This window comes from Spea bombifrons, chromosome 4 (assembly GCF_027358695.1).
Source record: "Spea bombifrons isolate aSpeBom1 chromosome 4, aSpeBom1.2.pri, whole genome shotgun sequence".
Classification (NCBI taxonomy): Eukaryota; Metazoa; Chordata; class Amphibia; order Anura; family Pelobatidae; genus Spea; species Spea bombifrons.
Window position 1 is genome coordinate 4,879,471 of NC_071090.1, and position 21,206 is coordinate 4,900,676.

Below are 21,206 nucleotides of genomic sequence, written 5' to 3' on the forward strand. Positions count from 1 at the left end.
AGCACCACCTGGGAGGCTTTTATACGATCACAGCGGGAAGGAGTCAGCCTCAGGCTGTGTGACCCCAAGAATCTGCCCCATTTACCCTGAGACTGGGGCAGAAACCCTGAGAGTTCCCTGAAGCCTTAGAGAGGGTATGAAAGGGTTATTCTTTGGAGCGCATTCCTTCTTCTCCAGGGTGGGGTGAAAGTATTTGGGTGAAGTCAGAATTCTGCCCCGAGCGGGGCCGGACCAGGTCGCTTCCTAGAACTGGCTGCGCAACATCAGCACCTAGGTGGAAAGACCATACCAGCCAAGTAGCTCAAGTTTATGAGAGCCAGTCCCTCTTTTTGAACAAAAATCCCCACGCCCCTTTCCGCCTCCCTCTTTTCAGGATGTTGGTGTATCACCGCGTTCTGTCCCGTAGGGTAACTCAATGTCACGGAGATGAAAGTGTTAATGAGCCGGTGAGAACCTGATTGTGAGTCACCCTCTGTATCCTTAAAGCATGGGGGGGGAGTGATGTCACGGCAGGGGTGTGAGATCATTCCCTTGATCTACACACTATAGATTAGGTGTCAGTTAACCATTTAAAGGTATAGTTTAAGTATGGGGGGGGGTATTTTGGGATCTTCAATATTCAGGAGCCATATGCCTTCCCATACATGTTTAAATCCCCTCACTGTATTAGCCTCTACCACTTCTGCTGGGAGGCTGTTTCACTCATCTACCACCCTCTCAGAAAAAGTAAAGCTTTCTCACATAACATTCCTGCAGGTCACAGTGGGGTATGTATGCCCACTCAGCGGGGTATGTATGCCCAGTCAGTGGGGTATGTATGCCCAGTCAGCAGGGTACGTTTGCCCAGTCAGTGTTGCAGTCTTGCTCCCCCCTGGGGGTAAAAGCGGCAGCAGGGTCCCCTCAGGGGGTGTTGAGTTGCTGAAGCCCCTCCCTCTCCCCGCCTCCTGCTGCCCCTCCCCCTCTCCATCTGCTCCCTCCCCGGCCGGTGCTCACATTGTACGCTGTGACCGGTGTTGGGGTGCTGCCCTCGGGATGCCCCCGGACGGTGCCCTGGGGGAGCTCCGCTCCTGTTGGCAGGTCCCGGCCATTGCCCATTTCTGCTCCTTGTTCCGCACGGCTTTCCAGCTGCCCGACTTCGAGATAGAGGTAAGAGGGGTAACTGCAAGGGGCGAGTTTGGGCTTCTGCCCCGGATGGGGTATTATTGGTAAAGGGTCAGCGGGTGACCGTGTGATCGGCTTTCTGCCCTTAGAGTGTCAGATTTGAGGCAAGGCTTAGTGTTATTTGTGCCCCAAACACATGAATTCGGTTTGTTTGCCCCCCAAGGGGGTAGAAGTTACCTGAGGGTGATGGGGGTTTTAGTTTAAGGCTCCAATATCCTGAAAGTTTTAGGGGCTTCCTTTCTCTTGGGGGGCATCATTTGTCTGGATTACCCCTGCCTTGTTTGCCCCATTGTTCAGTACTCCCATGAGTAAGGGATAAACAACCCCTCCTATACCAGCTGCCGTGGCCCATGAACAGGGCTGAGGATAGTGGGAGTTGTAGTTGGAGCCTGGCACCTATACCCTGCCTCCTTGGCAATGAGATAAACAAGTGAATTATAGTTCTGGGTGCCCAGCAGCTCGGTGTATTCTTTTGTACTGCACCACTGCATATGTTTTTAACCATTTACATGCCTGTAGCTGTAGACCAATCAGATTATCCCCTTATAAACTATAAAAGTGTGTTAAATTCCCTCTAAGCTCCGCAAACAGATTTGGGGATTTCTTGAAATTATTAAAACATCATCTCCTGCTCTAAAAAACCTCAAAAAGTGTGAGCTTCTCACTTATTTATTTACCATGTGATAAGGAGTTAAATTTAACTCCAAAACATAAAATAGAGAAATATATATATTTTTGAGTATTGGTGGAATGAGCTAAAACGAAGAGTATTTTTATGTTTTTTTTTATAAAGTCCTTATGGTTCTGAATTGTATTGGCGAACAAACTTCAAAATTTACCAAGTTGTCCAAAAAAATCTATTTAACCAAGATACTCTGAAAATGCAATAAAAAAAGGGCATTTTCAGTATTTTTATTTTACTTATTTTTGGTATTTATTTTTTTAGCTTTGTATTTTTATATATAATTTATTTTTGTGTGTAATATATATATATATGTATATATATATATATATATATATATAATTTATATTAAGGTTCAGCGTAAGCTATATGTGTCCAATGCACCCTTTCAGCCCCAGGTTAATTAAACGTTAATTAAAATGTGCCTTTCGTAGAAACTTTGGTTGTGTTTGGAAGTTTTTGCCCACTTAAGCAAGTTTTTGTGCTGATCCGTAACCGAGTTGCACCCTCGGCAAAGCAATGGTTAATGTTAAAGGTTGTCCTGCTGCAGCTTATTAAGGGTGGGCAATTGCCTCAATGCAGGAGGAGGTAGCTGCTGCTTGGGGGGCTTTAACTATTATAAATACAAACCCGTGTGGGGATGGTTAGGGTTAAACGGTGGTCCTGTCAAGCTCTTTGGGGTTAAAGGCGCCAAGAAGGAGTTAATGAAAATACCCCTCTGCCTCCCTGGGCTGTCTATTGGGATGCAATCTGCTGGATGTAATAGAAAGGATTGGTTGTAGGTCCTGGAGGTAGTTGGTGGAGGGGAGAGGGTGGTTGTGGTGGAGGGGAGAGGGTGGTGGTGGTGGGGGGGTCTTTGAGCTGGGGAAGCCCCTGTGTTTGTTTTGTTCTTGGGACTTCAGGGGCTGCATGCATCTAGCAGGGGCACAATGTGACAGTGGGGGTTGTGCTGGAGGCAGATCTGGACTAACCCTTTCATGCCCATGCACTCTTGAGGGTGGGCTATTTATAGAATGGCTGTGGCCTATGGCTGATCGTAGGCATATAGTTAGTGTAGCTGCGCGCTCGCCTGTTGCCCGTTATGTATCCGATCCGTCGCTGCCAATGTTTGCATCGTGCGGACCCCCTGCGTTGGGCGGCTGCCTATGGATCCCATACGACAAAAATGGATATTGCCATATTGGTCCTGGGCACGGTAGCCCAAGCAAGGACTGATTATATTAAAAACGGGCAGACTAGATGGGGCCGAGCGGGTCTGATCTGCCGGTAGGTTGTATGTTTCGAGTCCTCAGAAGTCCCTTCTTCAGGTGTAATCCCATACAGATTCCATACAGTAGCTCATACTGATAGATGACTTGGTAGAGGTCTTGGTGGTCAGAGTCGGCCAGCTTCTTGTGTCACTTAAGGCCCGGAACCCTGGACACATAATTTATTCGTTTTTACAATATGTTAAATCAAAGATTTTTAGGTTTTTAAAAGGAAAAAAAAATGCCTACAGACTAAGTTTCCAAAGGGTACGTATTCTTCTTTTCACCAGGGCTGCAGGCTCCCCTGGCTTTTAAAGGGTTAAAGGTCCAGCAGGGAAGCAGTTGTAGTGGCTGGCAAGAGGTTAAATGCAGAAGGCTGTTGGGGGGGGGGTTCTTTGCCCCCCCCCTTCTGATTAGGGTATGCATTGTGCTGGGCAGTGCATGGGGTGTGAATGTAGCAGTTTGTCACTTCACAGGACAATGCGAGTCAGCGTTTGAAGTGTTAATTCAGGTCCGAAGTCAGATCGCTTAGAAAGAGAGGTCCCCCCAGCCGTGTCTGGCAGAATATTAACCCATTAACCCCCCCGACTGATTTCAAATATATGGACCATTGCCGGGGGGGCCGGTCTAACACTGATTTAAGGAAGCATTTCCTTAATGACTGGATCCTTTCTGTGCTCCTGACGGTGCATTCCCTACGTGCACGCGTCTTGGACAGGTGAGCTGCTGGTTTGTTGCGGGGCTGGATTTGCCCCTCCCGGACCGGACTGACTGGTTCCGGCTGTTCCCCGGTAGATGAACCCGGTGTAATGTAAGCTTAAAAGCCGTCTGAGCATGATGGGAGTTGTATCTATCTATCTATGGCACTTCTATACAACGGAGGTAAATGGGGCCAGCAGCAATCTAGAACCTACGCTCTACCGGTGTCCAACTGGTGGGTTCTGGGCGATTATGGTCCTCGGGGATGCCCAAGACCCGGTATTTTTTATTTAATTATTAGATGGATAAGTTTTGTAACGACTCTTTTAGCACCTTTTTGATTAAATTTCCATTTTTTTGTTCATTTAAAGGCCCGGCCCTTATTGTTCAATTGGCTTTTTAAGTCAAAGTTGTTGGTTTCAGAGATTCTCCACATTCCGTTGGCGCTTAAAGGGTTAAAAGAAAAAAAGAAAAGTTCTCGGAAGAACTGGAATTGGTTTCTTGTCTCGTTGCCCCTCTGGCAGCCAAGTGGTTAATCTGTGTTGTGTCCTGATAGCCGGGGTATTTGGTGACTACCCCCAGCCCCCGGGCAGCAGCTCGGTGACCTGAAGCACGTGGCGCCGTGTTATGATCCAAATGGGAATTTTTTTTTCTCTTTTTCTCATTCGTTTGAAGTAAAACCTCCCACCGGCCCCCCCTCCTCTCCCACCCCCTTTGGTGACGTAGCCAGGGGCCACACCGGGCAGATGTTTGGGGCAATCTAATTGTACTCTGGACTGGTTACACATGACCTCGGGCATCTGTTTCGGAATCACAGAATCTGCCGGCAGATCGGCCCCCGTTTGGCCCCCTGTCCCCCCCCCCGCTGTAAAGACTCAGACCTTAATCAGTCGTCGGCCTCGTCTTAGATTCAGGGGCCATATGCCTATAGCACGCGCGTTTAAATTCCCTCGCTATATTAGCCTCTACCACCTCTGCCGGGCGGCGGTTCCAGCCTCTGTCTTATCTGCTGGCAGCGACGGAGTTAACGTTTCGGCAGCGCAGCTCCTCTGGGGTCCGCGTGTCGGTGAGAGGATTCGCAGGGTCTGCGGCTGCTTTCCAAGTCCCTCCTCGGCCCTGTAATCAGCCCTCCAGCTGCCGCTCCTCGGTGTGCGCTCAGCATCCTGCACCTGGGTACCTCCCTGTTGGCCCCATGTAACAAACAGAGCGTGCAAAACAGGCCGGGGCATTTAAAGAGCCCATCGCTCACCGGGGTACGGCATCGCCTGCCAGTGGGGTGTGTGTGTGTGTGGGGGGCAGCTGCTGTGCTCCCCTATGGCACAGAAAGAGTAAACTATCCAAAGATTGGGGGCTGGTGGCTCTTGGGGGGGGGGTTATCTCTCTCCGTGGGAAGCTGCAGCATGCATGCGCGGAGGGAGCCATTACTCTTGGTTGCATCTGTGCTTCGTTTGTAGCTATTAAACCACAGAGGAATTGGGTGAACGATTCTAAGATGCGGCGCGCCTCTAAGGGGGTAAATCAGGCATCAGCGGGGTGGCTGGGGGGGCAAATACCCAGTGCGTTTATTATCGGCACTTTTTATTTATTTATTTTCTTCTATATTTTCCAACACATTATCGACATTTTGGTTTAGATTTTGAAGCCAAATTGCCCTATGCATGCGTAAATCCCCTCACTGTATTAGCCTCTACCACGTCTGCTGGGAGGCTGTTCCGCTTATCTACCACCCTCTTAGTATAGTAATACGTTGTGTGTTTGTGGCTCAGCAAATTATAAACGCCCCCCCCCCCCGGATCTATTCACCAAATTCTATATCGTTAGTCCGGTCTTGGATGACCCAAAAAGCTGACCGTTGGCGCGGGGAGTCGCGTGGAAACTGTCCTCATTCTAAATAAATCGATTGTTTCGGTAAATCTTTCAAACAGAGTGTTTTGTACCTTTTTTAGGTGTGTAATTTTGTTGTAATTGGTTAATATAATCACTAATCTTTTCCTATCAAGAGTAAAACTTTTTATCACAGGCGCCTCTGATAAGGATAAGAATGACGGTCGGAATGTGCGAATGAATGAACGGACAGATCAATGGAATCAAACTCTTGACTGTATCTTTAATTGATACTTTCCAGAACCTCCTGCTTTTTATGAGGCTGATAAAGAGTTTTTAGGGGCTGGGGAGATTAAGAATTGCAAACTTTGTTTGTTTTTTCTCAATTTAATTAGTTTTAATTATTAGTATGTTTTATGTTCTCACAGTCTGTACGTTCAAAGGGGGTGGCTGAACTACAACTGATGAAGACGAAGGGATACGTTAGGTTTATAGGCCCCACCGTGTGCATGAGCTTACAATCTCATTTTATTATAGGCAGTGTATTGCCTAAAAAGAAGTGCACACGGTGTGAATGTGTGTGTGTGTGAATGTGTATATATGTGTGTGTGAATGTGTATGTATGAATGTGTGTTTGTAGCTGCAGCTTAAAAGGCACATGGTTGTAAATTTGGGGCATCAGGCAGCCTTGGCTTCCTTCCCATTTTTGTGTGGGTTGTGGGGGCAATAATCGGGACAGATCCTGATGTGGGGGGGTTATGGGAGGTGCAGGTGTTGTTTCTCTGCCCTCTTTCTCTACAACCCCCCCCATCCCCAGGCAGTTTGGTGGTGATATACAGCCCTACTCTTTTCAAACTACCCTTGCTGGCATTTAACCAACTTGCTGCCCCCCCCCCCATGGCATCCATATAGTGTGTATGGGATTTAACCCTTTCCGTATCGGGGGGGGGTTGTTGCGGTTTCAGATACTTGGAGGAGGACCTTTAAATGTTTTCATCGTTAAATTAGTAGATCTGGATAATCCGATCTGTCCATTCGATTTAATTGCGTGGAAGCCATTGATTCTTTTAGATTGTAAGCTTCTTGATCCATATCTTCTGTTACGTCCTGTTTGCCTTTGTACAGCGATGCGGAGCGTGATGCCGCTATATAAACCAACGATTCATGATAAAGTGTTTTTTTTTTTTTTGTTTGTTTGAAAAAAGTTTTATTCTTGAAGAAAACTTGATAGGGAAACTGCTACAAAAATTGCACAAGATTCTCGCTGTCGGCACAGATGGGGTTAAATGTAGGCCGCGTGGGGAAAAAGTGCTGCGAGCAGGTCAAAAGTTCAGCAGGACCTCAGCATGGTGCGGTGTGTAAGTGCCCAGGGCCCGTGGGGGGTGTGGCACATGGTCCCATACAGATCCCCAACGTGATGGCTCCGGGATAACATAAAAGACTGGCTTGCCTTTATTTTTATTTTGTTACATGTGTTTATCGACTTATTATCCCCCCCCCTACAATAAATAAATAAAACGCTATCTGATACATAATAAGGAAATACGTTATGTCAATATTTTCGGAATCTTTGTAACATTTCCGTTCCCCTTCTGATTGGCTGCTTATTTTAACGGCTAATGAATCGTTGTTTTATGTCCGGTGCAGAAAATGGGAAATAGGCGAAGCGGCTGTGATGTCATATTTTAAGGTATATTGAGTCATTTTTTGTTCTAGGTGCTTTAAAACATTGTATGATGTTCACGAGAATGATAGCGGCCCCCATGGGCCCTTTAATGCTCTGTTAGGAGTCATTATGCAGAGTTTTAACCCTTGTTCTGCTGGTGTCCATGCCGACAGCCTCCATAAGGGCACCGGGAGCTCTGAGGGGTTTGACCCGGAGTCTTCGGGTGAAGCATTGCTTCCTGGGGTCTCCAGGTTACCTTCCCCCACATTCACTTCCCTGGCTACTTAATACCGCCTGGCCCTAGCCATGTCACACACACACAAACATACAACTAACCCTGGCCCTCATTAGGGGGATTAGCCCCACCCACAGGGTCAGCTAGCCCCACCCCTTGAAAAGCCACTCCCCCGGAAAAGTTAGCGTGCCAGGTGACCTTCCCCGGCATTGACACGTGATTGCACGTGAATTAAACCATTGACCCCTGATATTACATTTTACTTATATAGCGGCAGAAGATTCCGTAGCGTTGTTACAATAAGGGGCGATACAAGATTACCAATAACTTTAAGACATCTCGAGACCTACTGGTACAGAAAGAGTAGGGGGTTCTGCTCTTGGGAGCTTACAATCTATATGATAAGAGCGTTTCCTGAATGGAGAAGTCATCAGGAGCGGATGTCGTCTCGGCCGTCTTCATAATACCCCCGTGTGCATCATGAGGGCCTTTAGAACTTAGGATTCAACAACCCCTAAGGTGGCAGGATGCCTTGGCTGGATGGACTGATAGACTTAGATCTCCAATTCACTAAAAAAATAGGATTTTGAGTAATTTAGGTAAAAACACATACACCGTACACTTACACACACAGACAGCCACTCCAACACCATACACCTACACACGTACACACAGCCACTCCAGCACTCAAACCTTAATCAGTCGTTGGTCTCGTCTTAGATTCAGGAGCCGTATGTCTACCCCATGCATGTTTAATACCCTCACTGTATTACCCTCTACCTCTTCTACTGGGAGGCTGTTCCACTTGTCTACCACCCTCTCAGTAAAGTAAAACTTCAGAACATTCCATCCATGCCTCTGACCCTCTAGCTTTAGATCACGGCCTCTTGTTCTAACACTTCTCCTCCTTTTGGTGTACATGGGTGGCTGTGACTATTAATGAAGCCACAATAGGCTCTCATTTACATGTCAGTGAACCGATTCCGCGGCTCCCGCCGTAACAATGGCCATTGTTGTGACTTTTTATGAAACGGGCTTTCTGGTGTGTTTTTGAAATGCAAATGCGCTCGTTTCTTGTGTTTTTAACTTAAAGCGAAGCCCCGAGGTGTGAGACGGTGCCGGTGTTTGCAAACAAGAATGTGTTTCTGAGTGTAATGTGTGATAATGCGGGTTTAGGAGACCCCGGGGGCGCTGGGATGTTTAAAATGTTTCTCTTGGCTCTTAAAGGGATAGTAACGGCCAGCATTTTATTCCCCCCCATGCAATGGTCGGGGTTGACGGGGATGAAGTTAGTATAAAAATGTTTTTTGCTGTTTATTTTGTGCTCCGTTGTCTCATTTTCACGTCTCTTCATTGAAATCAATGGGGGTGCTTTCTGCGCATGTCCATCAGGGGTCCCATTTAGACCCCCCCCATTCCAACTGACTGGTGGTCCCACGGATCACGATGTGTTCGGCCAAATCCCCCCCAATGAATTCGCAAGAGGAACCGCGCGAACATTTAAAGTGACCGAACGGTGACCATGTGCTGCGTGGTCCCTTTAAATGCTTGTTAACCATTTAATTGGGGAAAATGATCAGCAGAAGAGAGAGTTCCTCTTGGAAGCCTAAAAGTGCCCTTAAAAGTAGCCATTTTTTTTTTTTTTTTAAATGTCCCCAAAATGTTTTAGATAACAAACGTCGGGTTTGGAAGCCTGTCGGTCGCCGACCGCCGGCTCTGCCGCAGCCAGAGATCCAATATTTACTAAGATCAATAGAGGGGGTCGTAACCGGATTAGGAGGTCGAAACGAGGGCCTCTCTCTGTAGTGGCAGTGAGGAAACCTCACTTTCTCCGCTGATTGGCCAAGACACTTGCTGATGTCATCACTCCGCGACTCTGTCCCATCGCACCTTTAAAGTGGACGCAACTTGTTTTCTGATTAATTTAGAATGACCTTTGGGTTCTATGAACAAATGTAACGTTACTCTCAAAATGTAATGTCCCTTGAGGGAAAGTTTAATGCCCCGCGTGTACGATTAATCTATACGTGGTTTATTTGAAGGTTTTATTATATCTATTTAAGGCGTTCAGCGGAGGTGCGAGTGATAAGAAGACCATGTTTTTGGTCCACGGTGCTGAGAGTTGTAGTTTTTCTAATCTTGGTGTCACGTGACATTCTGAAGATTGCTGGGGGGGGGGGGTGAATGCTGTCAGGTTAATGATCTGATACCCCAGGACCTCCGGGGCATTTCGTTCAGGTTAAGGGCCTTGGTGACCACATCTGGCCGGCAGGCTCCCGGTATTCAGGAGCACATCTGGTCAGTCTCTTCTCGGGCAGCCTAACCTAAGGTCGTGGTTCTTCCTCCTTAAAGAGGCGCTAAAATAAAAAAAAAACAAAAAACCCCCCCAAAAAATAAATAAAAAAAGAACCCGTTAATGTAATACAGAGAACCCGACCAAGTTCTGACGGCAACTGTGCAGCTTTACAGCAGCCTACAGAGGTTTATTTATTTTTTATTTATTTATTTTTTGCTGTTGGATAAAATTGGTGAAAATGTTTTTGTGTTTTTGTTTTTTTTAAATGAATTGGTTAAAAAAAATGGTTACATTTTTACTAAAGATTAAGGTATGATATGTTTGTTAGTGGGGTAAAAATGAGCGTGAGAGAGTACGTGGGTTACGTGGAAAGCAGATGTGTTGGGTGTCCTAACGAAGATAGGTTTAACCCCTTCTGCGGTGTATGTGTGGCCTCTGGAGGCCGGGGATCTTTGAAGCCCAGGTGAGGGCATATCGTGTTATCTTCAAACAGGTGCGCCACCCGACCCGCTTGAGGTTGAGATTGTCCCCTTTTTTCGACAGCCCCTATCTGCCCCATCTCTATTTCCTGCAACGCGTTAAAGCAAACAGATGTGCTCGGCACTGTACGCGGGATCTAAAATGATTATCGATCACCCCAGACAAGAGCCAAATATAATGAATTATATATGATGATGCACCCCCCCAACAGAGGAAAAATTTCAGCAGAATTCCAGTATTTTCTCTTATTAAATGATCTATTCACTGCTACCCAGGAGTTTGTAGAGATTGTTCCTGACTTCATTATGCGTTATAAGGGGCCGATAACCAAATGCTAGAAGTTACAGCTGTGCGTCTCAGAATTCCGAATGTCAGTCTAGGCGCTCTAAAATTCTTGTATAATGTACATTTTTCTTTAACTTTTTATGGATTTTTTTAATGATATCGGACCCCGCGTTGCTCCTGCGGCAGTGTCGGGGGACCCTCATCCATCCGTGTGCCCCCCTCTCCCCCCCGTGTACGTTTTGGTGTGAGCCCCCTTTTTTCTCTAGGTTAACATGAAGGATAGAGGGGGAGGAGGGAGACCTCTGTCCCTTGTCGGCGCTCCCTTTGTGTCTCTCTCTCCGCAGGACTGCCTGAGCCGTCTCCAGAGCTCCACAGGGCCCACGGCTGGCGTTAAAGGGGCTTTTCTTTTATCGGCCTGCCTTTCATGGCGTGTTTGTTTAATTCTGCTGCGCGATGGGCTCCGGGGGGGGGGGGCTGCATGTGCATGCATAATGGGAGTGGGACCCTCGCGCTGCCTCCTTCCTCCCCTGCTGCCACCCTGTCTGTCCAAAGTCACAGCCGCAGAAGTAAAACTCTGAATAGCTGCAATGACAGCTGGGATATTTAACGCTATGTATGCTGGAAAGAGAGAGAGTGGTGCTCTGTAAAGATACAGACGCCATACATTTGCTCATCTTTAGATTGTAAGCCCCCCGGCGCTGTATACAGTGATATAATCCCCCCCCCCGGCGCTGTATACAGTGATATAAGCCCCCCCCCGGCGCTGTATACAGTAATATAAACTCCCTATAAACCAGTTTTTAATCTTTTAACCTTTTTATATGATCTTTTCGTGTTAAATCAGACCCGGGAGCCGAGGTGTGTATGTGGGGGCCGAGAGGGCCGTGCCCAGGAGATACTGTTACAGGGAGATGTGGTGCTTCGGAGGGTAATAAGACGGCAGCGAGGCGTAATAACTCACCCCCTTCCGACACCTGCTTTCACTGCTCATCAAACCAGATCCCATTTCCCGTCCCCGGCCCCCCCTGCCCCCCCCGCGTTATCCCGTGTGATCATACCTGCTCAATGAAAGCGTTCACCCATGCGACTTGTCTAGCGTCTGGGAATTTGCATGCGCTTAACCCCTTCCTTCCTGGGTTGGCTGTAAGCAACGGGCGCGTCACCCCCCGATCACTTTAACCAAAAGATGTCCTCTAGTTCCCCGAACCTCACTTAAATTATACGCACCGCGCATGACCCTGTTTATCGGTATAGCGTTTATATATTAGTGGCACTTCGGTATATGGGTTATCATCGCCATGAGCGAATGTCCATGTTGTCGATTCATTCTCGGCACATAACTTTTTGGAACAAATCCTTCTTTTCTGCCGTTTTTTATTTAATTTTTTGTTTTGTTTCACCTTAAAAATCGTCGCTCGGCAAAGTTCTACCGAGACGTTCCTCAACGGAAGGCGTAAAACGCGGCGTTCTCGTCATAGCAACCGGATGAATGTTGGGCTGCTGCTTGGACCGTTTCGTTGGTTGCTATGGTGATTCCCCCAGAATCGCCATTATATACATGACCCCCGATGGGTTTCCAGCGGTTTAACCCATCGTTGACTTCTGATGTCACTGACTTCTTGTTGTTGTCATAACACGTAACTTGTGATGATGATCGCGTACATATGTCGTACCGCGCATGCCTTTTTGACCTGATTTAATATGTTTTATTCCAAATAACTCCTTGCCGCGTTTGCTAATCGGCTCTTCCCGTTCCGCGCAGGAGTTAGAGGACGCCTTGTACCGAGATGACGTGGAGTTTCTCAGCGAGCTGTTGGCCAGTCTGCTCCAGGGCTGTTACCAGCGTCGGGACATCACGTGAGTACCGCGGGCCGCGTTACGTTAACGGGGAAGGGGTCCTAGTAACTGGTAACAGGGGAAACGAGGAAACCGGACACGCCATGTAGGTGACGGCCGGCATATGCTTTTGATGTGGATTAACCTCTCGAGTGCTGGCGTTCTGGCGCAAGGAGGGTTACGTGGTGGTAGCGTGCGGGGATGGGATTTAAAGGGAATTCAGGGTTTGTATCGCCCTGTAAAACGCACGCACACGCTTACACGGCAGCTTTTACTTATAAAGTATACTGCATTCTTTAGTGGGGCTCCCTATATTAGCCTCTACCACGTCTACTGGAAGGCTGTTCCGCTTATCTACCACCTTCAATAAGTCTCGCTCATCACATCCTTTTAGTTTATTAAGCGTACTCTGTGTCATCTCACACCTCTCTCTCTCTCTTTATTTTTAATCCAAGGTCCCAGACGTTCCAGGTTTACTTGGAGGACATCATCAGCTACCGCTGGGAGTTGGAGGAAGGCAAGGCCAACCCCCTAAAGGGCACCAGCTTCCACGCGCTGCCGCTGAGCACGCGGCTCGAGATTCTGCATCGACTCTGTGACTATCGGCTGGATGCGGATGATGTGTTTGACCTGCTCAAGGTAGGTGCGCCTGGCAAGATTCAGGAGCCATGTCTTTTCAACGCGTGTTTAAATACCCTCGCTGTATTAACCTCTACCGCTTCTGCTGGGAGGCTGTTCCCCTTATCTACTGCCCTCACACAGCCTGGGGAATTGCAACTAGCTTTCTGAATCGGCATTTATGGTGAAACCGCGTTATTTTTGCACACTGAATGTTGGGACTCGCTGCGTCATGTGCTTCTGGCCTGTCGCCTCCTCAGGGCCTGGACGCGGACAGCCTGCGCGTGGAGCCCCTGGGTGAAGACTCCGTCGGGAATCTTTATTGGTATTTCTACGGGACCCGACTGTACAAAGAGGAGCCTTCCTGGGAAAAGAGGCAGCGAGCCCTCCAAGAGTAAGTGCTACCCCCCCAAACCCTCCATATAGGACAGAAGTAACTCATGGGAGACTACAACTCCCATCATGCACTGCCTAGTCAGAAACAAAGTATTTGCTGGCAGATCAGCCCCATTCGGCCCCCGTCGAGTCGCACATTTTTCCTACTATAAAGACTTGATCCTTAATCAGTCGTTGGTCTCGTCTTAGATTCAGGAGTCGTATGTCTATCCCATGCATGTTTAAATCCCCTCACTGTATTAGCCTCTACCACCTCTGCTGGGAGGCTGCTACGCCGACTTGACATCTAATCAACGAGATACGCCTTAATTTTAGCCCTGCCCTCTACTTCCTGCCTGTGTACTTCTTTGTACTTGTGTACACCCCCTCCCAAAGTATGTATATTTTTTTTAAATGGGGTAACCTAAAGAATTGGATTGGTAGGCTAGTGGCAGATGATGGCTGCTGGCCTTAAAGTGACAGGGCAGCTTTGACGTCCCCATTCTGGCCCAGATGGGAGTTAAAACTCTCTTACCGCGTATCGAGGAATCTGTTTAATTTTTCTCTGTATCGCTCGCCGCTCGTAGCTTATTAAATAAATTTCCTTATTTCAGAGCAGCCAAAATCGCAGAGACACCTGTAAGAAAAAGGGGGCGTCCACCCAAGAAAAAGAAATTGGTGGAGGAAGTGCCAGCCAGGTACCATTTATTATAATATTTTTTTTTTTTTATTTTTTTTAATTATATAATTCTTATTATTTTTACTATTTTTTTTCCATATATATTTTTACTATTTTTTTTATTATATAAAAATATATATTATAAAATATATATATATAATTTTTTATATAACAAAAAAATAGTAAAAATACATATAATATATATGGAAAAAATAGTAAAAATACATATATATGGAAAAAATAGTAAAAATAATAAAAAAAATGTTTTTACTGTTTTTTTTTTTTTTTTTTTTTTTTTTTTTTTTTTCTCTTCAAGCTTACACCATAACTCATTAATTCTCCAAGGAAACCTCTATTTTATTTGGGCCGTTGGGATTTCAGGCTGTTTCTTATAATTAACCTTTTTTTTTTTGCTTCTGTTTGTATCTTTTACCTGGCATGTGTTCCGTGTATCGTATTACCGCTGCTCCCCCCCCCCCCCGACCTTCAAAGTGCTTTTTGGTGCAGTAACGTTTTTAGAAACGAGTAGCGTGTTAAGTGTTCTAATTTCCTGACGGAATATGTTTGTGTTGGAGCGTGTCCGGACGCGAGAGGTAAATCAGCGTGATTTATGGCCTTTTATTCATTGTGTGATCTCTTGCAGCGAGAAGAAGGTAGAGGTCGTTCAGCCGGCTCTGGAAGAACCACCGAGCAACAATGGTAATAACCGACCCCTTCCTGAAAGTATGCGTCGGTCTGCTAGACTTCCAGCCGTTAAAGTTCTAATTCCCCGTTCTGGACACCCATGCAGCTTCACCAGCAATCAACCATTCACTTACCTTGAGGAGAAGCTGCAGCTCCAGAGCTGCACCTCTCTGGCTTGTTATTTTTTTGTTCCACTGTTGGCTTGAAGCCTTTGAGTTGGGAAAGAGACAAATGCATAGGAGGGGGGGGGTTAAATGATAATTTAAAGGGACCACTCGGATTGCATCGTTATGACATCAAAGCTTACATCACATGGTACAGCTGATGTGGTTCAAGTTGCAAAAATGGATTCTAAACGTCTGTTGCTTTGGTCTTTGGCCCCTCAGCCTCGTCTCCTGGCCAGGGCTCGTGGTCCCTCCTGTGCCAGACGGAGGAGGAATGGACGAAGGTCACCGAGAGCTTCAGGGAGAAGTCCTCCCCGAAAGAACGTCACCTGTACAAGATTCTGAGCGAGGAATTCCTGCCTGAGATCTGCAACATGATCTCTCAGAAGGTGAGGAGACGCCTTTGCCTTGTTTTACTCGAATTCGAGAAAATTTATAATAAAATAAAGAAAATAAACCTCCTTTTGCTGCTGTTTCTTGTTTTTAGGAGATGAGGATCCAGGAAGAACAGGCTCAGTTTGCGTCCAAGAGTCTAGCTGACCGTGGAGGCCACAGGACTTCCAGACAGGAGGTGAGGAGCTTCTGGTGGGGTGCTGTCCAATTTCTTATGTCGTACTTTGCGTGATGTGGTGTTAGAACGCCTCCTGCTGGTAACAAGTAGGCACATCCATGAGACGGGAGGGACTCCGGCTGTTTCGGAGTGGAGCTTAAAATTCTGCCACTGTGTCCTCTCCAGGGGCAGAAATCAGACAGAAGTTTAGAGGAACAAGAAGAGGAGAGGCAGCTGCTGCTGGTGGTTCAGAGGAAGGAGCAGGAGCTCCTTCAGAAAGAGGAGAGGAAGAGAGCCCTGGAGGAGAAGGTGAAGTCCGTGGAAGGTAAGTGTAGGCAGGTCCTCTGTCTTCATACCCTGATGGAGAATCACACCATGATGTCATCATCCTGCTTTCACTATGTCTGAGTGCCCCAAATATAAAATCCCAGCTATCTACCTAAACATGGACACCTCAATGAACATCCTTACCATACTTGGGGTCCTAAGACACTGGAAGAACTTGAGGCTAAACTACGGTTGAAGACCTAAGGCCACAGTGGTGGTTGGTGGGCCAATCTATGGGGGAAGTTAGACTAGAACAGTGTTGGGGTCACCTGACACGGACCTAATATCCAAGCACGTGTCCGATAGTCCATAGAAAAAAATATTTACCGGACGGTTCAAGTCACCCAACCGATAAAACAAATCATTTATATTAGAACCCCCATCTAATGCGGAACAGCAGGGTCATCCGTGATACTTTGTCTCCATGGATACGTGGAATGTAAGAAAATGGTAGATATCTTGTAAAAATAACATACGTCTATAAAATGTAAAGAAGTTGGATCTATGAATGTTTTACTTTGTCTCAAATATATATTTATATGATGTTACTTTTTAATTTTTTTTTTTATTATCTTTGATGCTCCTTTGGAAATCCGTTAAGGAGTTAACCCTTTGTGCTGCCTCATTGCAGAGCGTGCGCGCCGCAGGAAACTAAGAGAGGAACGCGCCTGGCTTTTGTCGCAGGGAAAAGATCTGCCCCCGGAGCTGACCCACCTGGAGCCCAGCTCCCCCGTCCAAATGGACTACAAGAACAGGGACCTGTAAGTGTCCGGCGTGGGGAAGTAAAATCTAAACTATATCTAAATTCTATCTGGTAATATAACTTTTATATTCGGCTAAAATTAGGGCTTTAAGTCTAAATAAAGCAAATGACTGCCGTGGAATGCGTTGGCGCACGGATAACTATAAAGTGGCCGCTTCGTGAATACTGCTTAAAATCTGAAAAGTGAATAAAAGGTGTCTTTAAAGGGATGGTTTAAGGGTCTTACGGAATCGGGTGTGCAGCCCTAATCACGCTCTCATTTTTCTTTTTCCTTCCCGTTCCTTTCCCGCTCTCCCTCATCCATTTTTCTCCCCTTTTTGATTTCCCTCCTCCGCTTAGATTTAGCTTTGAACTGGACGATCATTACACGGCTATGTACAAAGGTAAGTGACCTCTCGCTAGCAACTACACCCCACCCCCCCCCCATGTGCTGGCATAATTTACGGTTACGGCCAAAAATTTAGGCTTAACCCTTTCTGCACCATACGGTACAAATACCGTATTTTCAACAATACATCTCGTTGACCAATTCAAGCTACAAAACCCCCCCCCAATTTTCTCCCTTGCCTCAACGCCGCCCCCTGCTGTCCGCTTTGGGGAAATATTGAGTCTTTGCTCTTTCATTCGCAGTCCTGGACGCCGTGAAAGCCCACAAGGATTCATGGCCGTTCCTGGAACCTGTGGATGAGTCATACGCCCCGGATTATTACAACATAATCACGGTAAGAGGAGAATTCTCCCCCCCGCTTTATGACCTCGTGATGACCAAAATCCCCCTTTTATTAAATCCCCTTTATTTTGAATATTTTAATTGCTTTTCTTTTATAGGAAAGTTACAGTTTCTAGGATTTCAAAGCATTATTGTTATTTTTTTTTTTTTTTGCTTCTTTCATCGCTTGGGGTAACTTTAAACTTTCTCCCCAGTGCCCGATGGACCTCTCCAGGGTGGAGCAGAGACTGTGCTCGGGATACTACCTCACCAAGGAACAGTTCATCAACGACGTGAAAACGATATTCAAGAACTGTGCCAGATACAACGGGCAGGACAGTGGTACGTTCCGAGAGGAGCGCCACGGCCAATCGGCGAATAATACAATTATTTAAAAAAAAACAACAATCCACTTTAAAATACGCAGGGACAGATTAGGTTAAAATGTCCTCTTCCATGAAAAATTTTGTAAAATGAAAAATGTAATTTATTCCTTTTACAACATTTTTAATGCAAATTCTAAAAATACTTTAATTTGCTGGAAGGGGGGAATTTAAACAGTGTTTAAGTGTATGATAGACCCTCCCCCGAGGAGCATCCCATTAGCTTTTATGGAGTGGATTTCTGGGGGGCCGTGCTTTTATTTATTTATTTATTTTGTAATTCTGGCATTTTTCTTGCAGAATACACCCGCATGGCCGAAAACGTGGAGCGCTGCTTTAACAAAGCTCTGCTGAAGCACCTCCCCGAGGACGACGCCGATTCGGATGGAGAGACCTGGATTCGGGCCGACAACAAGGAAAAACCCCAGAAGAGACGGAGCCAGGCAAGCCGCTCGAAGGCGAGGGGCTGGAGGAAGAGCAGAGAAGAAGGTGGCAAGAAGAAGCAGTCCCCCGACGGGGGGAGACACCAGCCGCCTTCTCCTAGACGGACAGATAGTGACGATAATCTGGGTCCGCGCATGTTGAACTTGAACAAAGGCCAGCCGTATCCTCACCCTCTGCAGTATGGAGGCATGCCAAGGCAGTCGCTTCACCCTGGAGGCATGGTCAGTTATGTCGGGGATATCGGGCAGCTAAACGACACATTGATAAATGATTGAATCACAATAGTCATTTGCGTAGAATTAACATTATTTATATTTTTTTCAGCCTTCGGCTTCCAGCATGCACGCCCCCCTGAGAGGCTCCGACACCGGCTTAGGGTACAGACCCTTAAGATTTCCCGAGCCGCGCCTTGGGGATCCTATTCTCCAAACGCAGACCTACAGCATGCAGGTAACCCCACCTCTGAGGAGCTGACAAGGAATCCGTCCCAAGTGATCCAAGCAACTAGAATTTAAAACGGTGCAAACTCTCTCATTGCAGGCTGTCCCTCGCATGGCGGACGTGTGCGTCCCTAGACTGCCGGGCAACACTCCGATGGATTATAGAGCTTCCCAAGGACCCCACAATGGTCCTGTGTCTCCGAGGACCAGAGCTGCTTTGCAGGAAGGCAATATGCAACCCCAAGCGCCATATCCAATGGGATACATGCCACAGGCAGCACCCCCTGGCCCAAATACTAGAGTACCCCCTCCCGGCCACGTCTATCCACCCTATAGATATGGCCCCCCACCTGCTGCATGGAATCCCAACAACCCTCATGGCCCGGGTCAAAGGACAGGAACGCACCCCTTCCCACCCCCCGTGGACCCTCGTATGGTTAGACCAACTGGACCCAACTATAACGGTAGGCTCGCCTTCGGCTCTCCGGGAAATTCTATGATGGACAGTCCAGAAATGATGGCTATGCAGAGACTTTCTTCCCTTGCGTGCCCTCCAAGCTCGGGCTATCCCTCCCATCCAGCCCCCCAGCAATACAAACATTTGGAGAACCACAACGCACCCATGGCCTACCCACCTACGGACAATCCCCAAATGCCTTACCCAACTGCAGAAAAACTAAGTGCCTACCCACCCACATCGAAGCCAAGCACACCCATGCCTTACTCGCCATCGGAGAGACCTGTCGCACCCATGTCTTACCCCCTCACTGAGGAGCCTGGGCTTACCGTCCCGTACCCACCCGTGGAGAAGCCCGGAGCTTCTGTGCCCTGTCCATCCACAGAGATACCCAACGCTGCCGTGCCCTATGCACCAGAGGAGAAACCTGTTGCGCCAACGCCGCACCTTGCCGACAGACAGTCCGACAAAAACAACGGATCAGATGTACAAGCAACCGCTGCATCGTCGGAAGAGAAAGATACAGACTTAGGTGGTAACACTGCATCTTCAGCTCCTTCATCATCTCCGGCGGCCTCGTCACCGACCCCAGTCCTACCATCGCCTCATCCTCAGCAAGTTAATGGGGAAAACCAAAAACCCTGCTCCCCGCAGGACCCACCTCAACCGTCTGACCATTCAGCACCTGGTGTTTTCCAAGAGGGCGAGAAGCCATCGTGGTGCGCGGGCGCCGGTGCTAACGGTGATCCGGCGTCTATCGTTGGCCCCACGAATGGTGTCGATGGCAGAGCTGGGCCGGAAGGGAAAGCAGAAGGGGCTCGATTGAAGGAGTCTATGGAAAGTACATTAAAATCAGAGTCTCGGTCTGTGCCTCCACCAGAGATGCTACACCCACAGCCAATTGCAGCAGGCCCAGAGACCAGGGGCAACTACAGCTCCTTGGTGGCAGGTGGCACCCCCAAACCAGCGTATGGTATGCAGCATCACCCAGGTGGAGAGAGGCCTCCAGGGCCACATCCGCTAGGATTTCCCCCTCAAAGATTTGGAAATGGGCACCCGCAATCCCCCCATGGCATTTATCCTAGGTACCAGCACCAAGGGGCACCTTCTGGGTATCCGCAGCCAATGCAGCATTCCTACCAGAGTTACCAGCGACCTCCCTACTACCCCCAGGAATACCCCCGTTGGCAGGGTAATGTGCACCAGCCTCCTCCACAGAGGGGCGGCTACACGGGCGCACTTGGAGTCCAAGGAATTGCGGAGCTGAGAAGTATCCTCGTGTCCCCTCTTCTAGAGGGTGAACCCAAGGCCGTTCCGGGTGAAAGCAGGTCGCAGACCGATGAGGAGTCAGAAGGAGCCTCAGACAGAACCGAGAGCCCCAAACAGTTCCTGGATCTGGACAGCCATAAGAGACAGAGCGGGAGTTTTGCGTACGGCAGCCCTCAAATGTGGGGCAATCCCAACTTCCGTCCGCACGGAAATATGATGTCACAGCAGCCTTACCCACCGCAGCAACACTACCAGCCTCACGGCTACCAGCATTCTCCTCTGCGGCCTCCGCACCACTCGGCTCCTGGGCAGCCTAATGGCCACGCTCCGCTAAGGTCCGGCTACCAGCTTCCGGAGCACGGCAGGGGCCATTTCCAAGCTGTAATGATGGAGCAAAGTGCGGGCATGCCGTCGTTTCCAGACATGTACAGACCCCAAGAGTGAGTATGTAGCAGCGGGACAGTGTATATGTACCAAAAAGTCCATATTACTAGCGTAGGCTGCTATTATGGGTAAAAAAGATCGTTATTACAGTTAAGGTTATGATACATTTATAGAGTTCTGCTCCCTGGAGAGTGCAGTATAGAAATATAGAAAACCTGGCCGGTATAAGGGCCAAGTTTGGACTGGACTTTTTAATGGCGGGTAAATCTGTTTTCTTCTTCTCTCAGGATGTCCCACCTGCAGACTCCATCTTTCCACAAAAGCAGGGCCTTCGGTCAGGGAGATATGATGCAGAATCCCCAGGCAGTGCCACTGGACAAGGTAATGCCGCTTTAACGTTAGGCGTTATTAAAATTAGGGAAAAGGGTGGACCTTCCCGTGAAGAACCCTAGGTGCTCAGGAGCTCTGGTCATCCCACTGCTTGGTCAGTAGGCTTCAGGAAGGTCTCCTTCTTTAATAGGAGCCAAAGTGGGGGGGGTTACTGCTAAT

General features: G+C 47.8%; 1 protein-coding gene across 1 annotated transcript; it reads left to right on the plus strand.

Annotated features, from left to right (window-relative positions):
- Nucleotides 1–1,010: 1,010 nt before the first annotated feature.
- Nucleotides 1,011–20,783, plus strand: LOC128491100 (chromatin remodeling regulator CECR2). The gene is made up of 16 exons (XM_053463284.1): nucleotides 1,011–1,146; nucleotides 12,338–12,432; nucleotides 12,867–13,050; nucleotides 13,290–13,423; nucleotides 14,019–14,102; nucleotides 14,727–14,782; nucleotides 15,154–15,320; nucleotides 15,419–15,502; nucleotides 15,668–15,806; nucleotides 16,440–16,569; nucleotides 16,911–16,954; nucleotides 17,202–17,293; nucleotides 17,496–17,622; nucleotides 17,964–18,328; nucleotides 18,432–18,557; nucleotides 18,648–20,783. Exons 1-16 carry the CDS (start codon nucleotides 1,033–1,035, stop codon nucleotides 20,715–20,717), a joined length of 4,011 nt encoding a protein of 1,336 aa, XP_053319259.1. The 5' UTR covers nucleotides 1,011–1,032; the 3' UTR covers nucleotides 20,718–20,783.
- The last annotated feature ends 423 nt before the right edge of the window (nucleotides 20,784–21,206 follow it).

What these genes read in the sequence shown, in the direction of transcription:
- LOC128491100 (XM_053463284.1), top strand. Translation starts at nt 1,033, where the DNA reads ATGCCCCCGGACGGTGCCCTGGGGGAGCTCCGCTCCTGTTGGCAGGTC. An exon ending in TGCCCGACTTCGAGATAGAG is followed by an intron (nt 1,147 to 12,337) that starts GTAAGAGGGGTA and finishes CGTTCCGCGCAG; the next exon opens with GAGTTAGAGGACGCCTTGTA. An exon ending in CGCTTCACCCTGGAGGCATG is followed by an intron (nt 18,329 to 18,431) that starts GTCAGTTATGTC and finishes TATTTTTTTCAG; the next exon opens with CCTTCGGCTTCCAGCATGCA.